The sequence below is a fragment of the Orcinus orca genome, chromosome 7 (genome assembly GCF_937001465.1).
Source record: "Orcinus orca chromosome 7, mOrcOrc1.1, whole genome shotgun sequence".
Lineage (NCBI taxonomy): Eukaryota > Metazoa > Chordata > Mammalia > Artiodactyla > Delphinidae > Orcinus > Orcinus orca.
Genome location: NC_064565.1, coordinates 34600833 through 34611088, shown reverse-complemented (window position 1 = coordinate 34611088; position 10256 = coordinate 34600833). Strand labels below are relative to the sequence as shown.

Below are 10256 nucleotides of genomic sequence, written 5' to 3'. Positions count from 1 at the left end.
AATTGGAATAAAAAGGTCATTTGCTAGTCATTTTAACAATAGATCAATTGGAACCCTATTTATTATTTAACTGGTAGTGCATAAGAATTGAAATGATGAATAATTGTATTACTGTCATGAGGTGATAATTTTCTTCAAAATAACAAAATATGAGAAACTTAGAAGGAATTTTATAAATTTCTTTTAAAATATTGTGGCAAATTTAATATATTTTAAAACACAGTCTTGATATAAATAATGTGTATAATAAGGTTTAGTATTTTAGAGGTCAAAATTATAACCAAAAATGGTGATTGTTTTTTTTCTTGATGAATTAGAAATATAACCACGAAGAAGATAATTTACAAATAAAAGTTGGAATCCAAATTTGTAAATTTTTTTTCTTCCTAAATCAAATAATGCCATTCCTCTCTCACTGTATTTTAATTAGCAGAGGTTTTTTTGGAAATGGCAGAGTACATGCTCATACGATGACTCAAAATGTAACTTGGCCTGCAGTTTTCTTTCGGGGAACAGAACACTCTAATTCAAATCCATTATTAAAAAGCAGATAACGTGCACTTTCTGAAATGCCTGTGACTTCACTCTTTTGATTTTATATAATTATAAGAGAATGTTCATATGTATTTGCTTTTCGATTGGCAAAGCATTTTAAAACTGAGTGTCTTCAGATAAAGTGCATATTTTCTTTTTGTTCATAAAGAATATCCCCAGTGTTTGTGCTCAAAACTTTTGTGAATGTTTTATAATGCAGTCACAGTGCACAGTTTTATAGCTGTGCTTATGATAAGAATTTCTATACATACCCTATTTATGTAAAAAAGAATATTAGATATTAGTTTGGATTTTGAAATTAATCATTGGTAACTAGATCCTGTGCCTTTCCACTGTGTTATCTGGTAACTGCTAGCAGTTCTTAAGCAAAACTTTGAACTCAGTGTTTTTCCAAACTTTGCAGCTCAAAGTAAATACTTTTCATTTAAACTAATTTCAGTTATAAAATAGGGAAAACATCACCCACTTAAAAACAGCTTAAATTGCATGTACTTTGTCGCTGTAAATAAACAAGGTAAACATTGACATAACTTCAAACTATTCTTGGGTTGAAAAAAATCTGCAGTTCAAAATAAAATTCTGCCTTTGGTCAACATTTTGGATGCAATTCAAAGTTTCTCATAAAATAAACATATTTTAAAGAGTGTTTTGAATTTCACTGCATAATTCCTAGCCAACAGAAATTACAGTGGTATCTTTAAGGTTTATTGTATGTCAGATCAATAGCCATTATGCAGGGCTAACACAGCCATCAAGATGCAATACCTTTCTTGTACTTAACCCTTACCGCTATGACATGAAGAAAAACTTCCTATAGGTAGGTGGTCCCTGGGGAAATCCTCTCACAAAGTGAAACTTTCTTGTTTCTTTGTTTAATAATAGCAGTATTCTTTTTGGATAAAATGGAAAATGAGCTGAATTTTGAGTCAAGAAAGCAAAATATTCATTAAGGTAATCTTCATGAGAGTTTTTCAGTAAAAGGGGGGAATAGTTCTATATCCTGCCTAATAAGTAACTATTCTGAAGCTTTAGCTTAAAATGAAAATGCCCCATCACAACAGATTGTAAATTTTTTTCTGATGCTTTTAAAAGTGCCTCGATGATTTCTACAGCTACAGTGTTAAAGTATTTGCTATTTTATTTAAACATTTTGAAAAATGAACATTCTGGGGCTTTGCAGCATTATTAAGAAAAGCTGTCCATACTTTACCATGTTGTTACATGTGTTTATCTGCTGATTATAAAATGTGTTAAACAGTATTTTAAAAACAAAAAAAAAATGCAGAGCTGCGCTTTGATTAATTCAGTGAACAAAACATATGCTGTTGGTTCTGTTCTATGAAATTCATATATGATTAATAAAATCTTTTAAAAGAGCAACTTTGGCTTTTCGGATTGTACTGCCGACCATATTCTTCATCCCAGTTAACTCTGGGCTCATACTGTTAACTTAGACAAACAAAACCACTTTCTGGTTCTGATGGTAATGTCTTTTTAATATATTTTTATCCTCTTCCTAAAATTTCTTTAGGTTGGAAGCTGTGTATTGTGGTTGTTACCCACTCTGTCCCAAAGATTTGGTTTATCCCGAAATATTTCCAGGTAGCTACTTTAATGTACTTTCATCTTTGTTGAGATTTAATACATGATTCATGCTAAATTAGAAAGTTTGAAAATAAACTTAGGCAGGAGCAATTGTTTATTTGGCAAGTCAACATGTTAGTGTTAAGGAAAATTTTATGTGTTTTAATACATTAGAGTAAGCTTATATTTACCATCTGTTCTTTTAAGATAACAAAAAAGCAAGTTTTCAAATAGCATTCTTCATTGTTAGCATACACATCCCATAATGATGGATTTTTATAAGCAGGTCAGTGTTGCTGCAATTGCTTACAGATTTTTTTTTAATGATATACACAGAGAAAAACTGAGGACTGAAAGTCACACCAAATTATTTCAACAATTGACTAGTTAATAATATGCAACTGTTGTACAGGGTACATACGGCTGTCGTACTAGTTCTTCGAAAAAATTCTCATCACTAAATATATCACATATGCATTGTGTTACATTAGAATAATGTATTTTAATCACCCAAAGGAGATGTCTAAACAGCACAACTACACAGTCTTATTTAGCATTAAACATCCTTGTGAGCTGAGGTAACCTTATAAAATCATGCTTAAATAATGTAAAACACGAGGCGGCACAGAGCAATATGCATTTTTAATTAGTAAAGTGACTAATATCAAGTGTGTGCTTTGAGGTTTTTGTTTCATTAAAAATGTATCTGTTTTTCCTGCAGCTGAATATCTGTATTCTACACCTGAACAGCTTTCAAAAAGGCTCCAGAATTTCTGCAAGAGACCAGATATTGTAAGAAAACATCTCTATAAGGTAGTTATTGAGAAGAGATTTACGTGGTATAAATGCCATATTGAAGTACAAAGAAAAATCTTTAAAAAAAAAGACATTTAATTAACATACTAATGTTTAAAGGAAACATGCTAGGGAGGGATATTAGTTGTTACACTAACAAGGATTAATTAAACTGGATGCTAGTTGTATTAACCTAGGCCTTATGAAATACGTGCACTTAATGCACAGTACATGCTTTTTTTTTTATTTATTGTTTTCTAAGATGACTGTCCTTTACATTTAGCCCCAAGAGGCTTATAAAAATGAACCTGGATTAATGTAACTCATTAGTTTAAAAGGAAGTAAAGGAAAGATTCTACAATTATACTAATGAGGATAAGCCTTTCTTCCCATCAGAATGAAATCTTCAGTCCTCAAAAATTCAGGTGAATGACATTCATGAAGTTTGGTGTTCATTTTTTTAACTACTTTGAAGATGATTTTCAAAGAATCAAATGTTTCCTTTGTCCAGTTTAGTAAAATTACATAAAAACCCTCAGTTTGTTTAGAATTAGACTCTCAGTATCCTCTCTGAATGACAAAGGCAAAAGGAAAAGAGTTTAAATAGCATCATCATTCAGTTCCCTCATTCATTATCTCTTTTCCCTTGTTTGAATCAAGAATTTTACATTGTTGAAATAACAACACAAAGAGACCCTACTAAAAGTCTAAGTAATTGAACTGGGACAAATCTGCTTTATGAGTTTTGAAGGTGGCTCTAGGCCATGAGTAATATACCTTTTTATATTCTTTGAGTGTAGCAACTTCATTTTACATAAATCCAGTATAGTTTACAATCTAGCAGTTTTATAATCCAGCATATTTTAATTTTCCTGTGTTAATATATAACCTTCCTACATGAAATACAGTTCGCTGCCTTTTTTCTCTCCTTTCCCTTGTCATGGCCTAAAATACATATTTACATAGTGATACATCAAAACATGACTCTGTTTCTGCAGGAAACAGTTAAACTTCAAGAAAAAGGGAGAGAACCAAAAATGCAATTTAACACCCAATTTCAAGCTCATTATCTTTCATTGTCTATTAACTTGGCAATGGTTCAGAAGGTAGCTCATAATAGTTTAAAATGCTGACTGAACAGTTCCAGGCTTCAGTATTACTCCTTCAGTCAATACGATTGTATCGTATACATGGGAAGCTTCAAAGAGAAAACAGACTTCCAAGGTTTACATCCAGATTTCCTAATTTTGAAAGTTCAGTCGTGGTCTTGTTTGTGTAAAATATTAATTTAGTAGTTTCCCACGTGACAGACTATCAAAATGTGCAGATTATGAAAGTGAAGAGATAGAATAATATGTATTAACACAAGTGGATTCATTTTCTACATATGACACAAAGCTATTTTCAATGAGTTTACCGTTGAATTATTGATTTTTTTTTCCTTCTGGTGAATTTTTGGGCAATATTTTTTTCAGTTTTATTGAGATATAATTGACATACTGCACTGTATAAGTTTAAGGTGTGCAGCGTAATGACAGACATATATCGTGAAATGATTACCACCGCAAGTCTTAGTTATCACCCATCACCACATATCGGTACAAAAAAGGGGGCAGGAAGGAATGTTTTTACCTTGTGATGAAAATGGTGAAGCATTTATAATTGTATTTCCACCATCAAAATTTATCCGTTTTTAATTTGGTTTCCAGGTAGGCCTTATTATTCCCTGTTATTTTGCATCTGCAAATCTTTAACCATTTCAAAAATTACTGCAACAGGTTGCTTTTAGTTACAATAAAAAACAGATCTCCAGTTGAAATATTTTAATACAGCTATTGCCGTAACATAGCTATAATTATTTATTTTACCAACAACTTCTGGAAAAACTTTGAAAGAATGTCAGCTTAGTGGTATGCTGTTAATATACCAAATTGTTCCTCCTATAGCTTAAAAGATAGCCTATACATTAAATGTTTTTTCATGTTACTATGGTTTACATATATTTTTAGTCCACGCATCCTAAACTGGTCCAGCTCAAAGTTTTATAAATTAGTGTTTCACGCATAAGCATTTATAAGAATATATATATGTAATTCCTTTTACATACTTTTTACCATGGATGTTTTTTTCTTATAAATCTATTATACACTTTAATATATGTCCTCATTCATAGGTTTTGATGACATAATATCCAAAAATTCATCTCAAAAATTAATAAATTAGTCCAAGAAATAGAAGTAATCAAGAGCTTTATAATGCAATTGTCAGGACAAACTGGTAGAAATCACAGGAAGGACCACAGATCTAGTTGGGTTGTTGTAATAAGATTTAGAGCTAAAACAGAAAAAGAATGCCTGCTAAAACTTTATAATTAAGATATAATAAGTTACACTATTTTTTTACCTTGTGCTTTATAAATATAAACATATCAGGTAACATTTGCCCTCACTAAATACCAGAGAATTATTTCCCCCAAGGCAGCTTTTTGCCTACTTCTCTTATGCAATGGAAGAGACTTTTGTGTATACTATAAAGAGAGTGTTGGGGGGTTTTTTTAGATTTGTTCCCTTGGACAGTGCTGTTTTGCTTTTAAAAACATATGCTTCTAAGATCTAAAAGGATAGAATGTCACTGAATTCTTTAATTTGCTCCTTTTACATTTTTACACCTTACTCTCTTTTTCTGTTGTTAAAAGTTTACATTTTAAAATCATCTCAACTACTTACCATGTAGAGTTCACTTTAGGATAGGATTTTTCATATGGATTCACACTTAGAAATTTAATGACTAGAATAAGGCTACTAACACTTGGCTCTCTTCTCACTTGAGACATTATACTTTCAATATGAGTGAGAGTTTGGGGGCTATAACTTGAAGCAGGATTTGAAACAGAATGCTAGTAACTGAAAAGCAGAAACAGAATTTGATACTTTTTTTTTCTTAAAGTGACTCTTCCTACTACAGAACTCTGTGCCCATGACTTCTCACCTGAAATGGTTTCAGACTTGAAATGTTTGAATTCCTCACGTGCGTGCAAGTGTGTTCCCTTTATCTCTCCCTCTCTTTTGCTCTCTCTCTCTCTCTCTCTCTCTCTCACACACACACACACACACACACACACATTTTTCTTAAAATATTTAAAGAAATACATGCAGAAACTGTTTCTTAATTATTTTAAAAACCATGTTCTGAATTTTTAAAAATCTAAAGCCATTTCTTAAAAAGTTTGCCACTAGGCTCAACCGTTGACTGCAGCTTTCTTGTACTTTCAGGACGCGTCCTTTTCTAAGTAGGTTAGACCCATTAGCCAAACACTTGCCACAGAGATAAAGTAGGTTTCACTTCATCTGGAATAGGGAGCTCTTTGATGACTCCTAAACCAAACTTGAATACAAGATTCGAGAAGTAATCATAAAGTAATCAGCCAAGGATTAACTTCTTACACTAACATCGGGCTTCCTTTTACAACCGAAGTAAGTCTAATACCGGGAAGTTGTAGTTTTTGGCTCATTTTGACTATGAGAATTTACTTCCCGAAAGTTCCCAACAATTATTTGAGATCGGTACTTTGTGCTTTTAGAGAAACTTTGATCATTATATTTTTAAATGCTTTAGAAGAAAATTTATGTTCACCCCCTTGTTACTGGTATTGAAAAATAGCACAAGAGTACAAGTGGGGCAGTTGTATAAAATATATACTGCCCAGACTAACAGAATAGATTTTCATTCCCATGCTATGTTTCATTTAGTTTTATTTACAAAGTGAGAGATATTCTGTGTGGGAAAAAAAAAGAGATGCCATCCTTCCTTTGCTTTACGAGGGTAAACTGTAGTTTCTTAAGTTTTTTCAGATGATAGCAGCTGATTTTTATTTTGTTCTCCTCTTCAAGTTCTTCAACATTCCAGAAACCTTTATAACCTGCTGTTATTTGGAGGAGAGGACAATTTTCAGATTTCTGCCGAAAAGTGATTCCAAACAATGATTAAGCTTACAATTCAGACTCAGTGCCCAGAAAAGCCATTTGTGGTTTTGTCTTAATTATATCAGGCTATATCTCCCCGGACTACAGCCAAGCCACTTTAAGGTTCCTTCAAGAGACTGGTCACTTTATAGCCCCCTTTTAATTTGAGTTTCTACTCTAGGTGTGAATAAGGTGGTACTCACTAGTATTACCACGCCTCCAAAGTCATTACTTTTTTCCTTAAAAATGAACAGTTAAAAGCTCGTGATGTTTTTAGAACTTCTAAAATCTCTCATTTGCACCAGCACAATTTAAGGCAAATTCTCAGTCTCGATCTCTCTCCCTCCCTCCCCACTACTCTTCCCTCTCTCTTTCTTCACGTCTTTCCTTGATTTTGTTTTGGCTTGTTTTTTCCTTGATTTGTTTAAGTAAAATAAAAGCAAAAACTCTTTAACACAATAGATATACTCGGGGTGATTAAGATCAGTTAGAGGTTTTGGCTGCTTCTTTTTCTCTGCTACTAATTTGTAGCCTGGCTGTAGGTGAACTTCTTGGCCTCTATATGATTCATCTGTAAACTTGGAAAAATTCTTTTTTCCTTAATTTTTAATAGCATTTTCCCCCTGAGGCCCTGCTATAATGAAATAATGAATATAAACCCGTTTGTAAACTTGAAGTGCTTTGTAATTTCCATGTAACAGTAATGGCATTTCTCTTGTGCCTTCACCACTTAAAAGTAAAATTCACATCCGCAAAAACATGTATTAAGAGTGTTGTGTATCTTATGTTTATAAAAGTTAAAAGTTGGATGATAAACTTCTAATAGCTGTCATCCATAACATAAACCAGGAAATATGTGTGCAGTCAAATGTACCCATTTGCAAAAAAAAAAGGGGGTAGGCAGCTTTCCCCAATGATTGGAAATACAGTTACACTTTAAACCAATCAGAAACTGGGATTTCCTGAGGTGATGAAACTCGAGAACCATTTACTTGGTGGCTTTTTGAAGTCTAATTGATATAAATTATGCAAATTTGCAATATGAATTTTCAGCATGCTTTAGTCTTTCGGTCGTTAATGCTTCCTCATTGCTTTCTCTTCTCTCCCTCCTCCTTACAGGGTGAAATAGCTCCTTTTTCTTGGGCAGCCCTACACGGTAAATTCAGGTCTCTGCTTACAGCAGAACCTAGGGAAGATTTGTGACAGATGGGGCTAAGTCACAAACTTGCAGCCTAAGGCAGAATCTGTAGAACTTTCCAGAGTGTGCCCATATTTACCTGATCAGAGAGAAAAGAAAATCTGCAGAGGAAGCTGAGCCTGGCTGCTTGTCATAGCTGACACAGAGCCATCTGCCACAAACCTGTGGCAGCTTCAGATCTCCAATCCCTGCCACCACCCCAACTCAAATTAAATACAGATTCCTAGAGACGTTATGATGGTTACACATGTCCTCGGCATCACATGGAGGAGACTGTTCAAAAAAAATATGTGGCCTGTTGTATAACCGCACTCATGTATCCCATATGTGATGCCACATTGAATTTCCGGTTGAATCCGTTTTTATCCTTTGTACTGGATGACATGGTGCCTGAATTCTTTCTTTTTGCCGACACGATGGCAGCCAAACTACAGCTTCAAACACTCTCACTTGGCTGGGTTTCTACCTAGGTTGCCAGGTTATCATCGGAGCCTTCTTGTGTCCTCAAAGGGCCACAGGGTCTGAAAGGAGGCTCAGAATGCTACCAACTAATTGGGCAGCCATCTCAGAAATGTTTGTGGGCAAAGGTCTGCTTTAGCACGTTTCTTTTAGCAAATTAATGACTCCCTGGCACAGGGGTTTTTAAGTGAAGGTATTAATAAGGGGTCTGGCAGGTATTCCCATGATTCACAGAGTTACATTTGCATTTAATTTATCTTAAAGAAAAGTTGCAAGATAAACAGCTGTAATTCAGACAAACATGGGAAATACACTAAGTGGGGCCATCTCATCCATAAAATGAACACTGAGATACTTGTTTTAATTTTTTTCCAGGGATAAAAATAAGGAAATTAAAATACTTCTAACAAAACCAGTAATTTTGATATAAATATCCATCAAAAGTATTTGCATCCAGCTACAAATATAATCTTTTCAAGATAAATCACTTATGATTCCAATAGTCAAGCTGCTCTATTTGTTGATGTCAAGATGTTTTGAATGGCTAGATTGTAAAATAAATTTTTAATAAAGTGCCCACTGCAATTTTTAATTAACATATCTCATTTCAGTGTAAGGTGTGTACATCTACCTGTATGTTTCTCACTGAACACTTTCCTTGTGTCAGAGACAACGAATACAATTGTTTCTTTTCCGGATGAACAAGGATCTGTTTTGCAAATGTTTGTAAGATATTATGACATTTCCAAGATTTTCTTTGCATTCTGGAAAGCAGGAGGTAAACATTTGTAGTCATTAAGGTAGAGTCTGTTGATAAACCATCTTCTGTTTACTGGCAGGTAAATTGTAACTTTCCTAGCTTTTGAAATGAATAACTTCTCTAAGCTGTAGAGTGAGAAGCGGCCAGGGAGAGGGGGATAGACAAGGGCCAAGCCTGGCTCTCTGGCTTTCAGAAGGATTGAGTGGTCTAGCAGGCATCCGAGATAGAGTGGGCACTGGTTCAAAAGTCTAGTAGGGCCCATTTCACAGGTGCCAAAAGCGTAAGCAGGAAATAGATCAAGGTCAGGGGGCCAGAGAGAGTCCTCTGGATAGAGGCAGACTTGCAGGTCAGAGAAAGCAGCAGTTCAAGGCCCATGAGGTCAGGGAATTTAAAAGCAGGAAGAACGGGCTTCCCTGGTGGCACAGTGGTTGAGAATCCGCCTGCCGATGCAGGGGACGCGGGTTCGTGCCCTGGTCCGAAAGGATCCCATGTGCCGCGGAGCGGCTGGGCCCATGAGCCATGGTCGCTGGGCCTGCGCGTCCGGAGCCTGTGCTCTTCAACGGGAGAGGCCACAGCAGTGAGAGGCCCGCGTACTGCAAAATAAAAAAATAAATAAATAAAAATAAAAGCAGGAAGAGTAAGAAGCAGGAACAACAAGCTCTGTCTTTGCACACAGTGAGAGCCATATGTGTGATGGACATCACAGCACTAGCCTTGAGTCCTCCTCCCGCTTTTGAGAAGGCACTGAACAAATTACCCCCAACCCATAAACAAAGAGCTCAGGAATTATTTGAGAAGTCCCTTCTGGTCTGAGACTGTGGAACTCGGAATCTATCAGTTATGCTCCTTTTGAGTGGAAAAGTTAAGATATAAATATGCCTAAGAGGTTCTTAAGACTATTCTCCTGCGCAGGGTTTATCATCTAAAGAGATGCTTCAGTTAG

General features: G+C 34.9%; 1 protein-coding gene across 19 annotated transcripts in view; it reads left to right on the top strand.

Annotated features, from left to right (window-relative positions):
• GTDC1 (glycosyltransferase like domain containing 1) overlaps positions 1-10256 on the top strand; it is a 446641-nt gene that overhangs the window by 381593 nt on the left and 54792 nt on the right. For 15 of the 19 annotated variants that reach the window (XR_007478257.1, XM_049711959.1, XM_049711957.1 and 12 more), the window contains 2 exons: positions 2087-2157; positions 2861-2952. Coding sequence is in view for 18 of the 19 variants with exons in the window: in XM_049711959.1 (XP_049567916.1) it covers positions 2087-2157; positions 2861-2952 (163 nt within the window). In the remaining variant the exon portion in view is untranslated. Of the gene's footprint in view, positions 1-2086; positions 2158-2860; positions 2953-8015; positions 9129-10256 lie in introns of those variants that run through there. The other 4 variants (XM_049711972.1, XM_049711971.1, XM_049711966.1 and 1 more) reach the window with 1 other exon arrangement.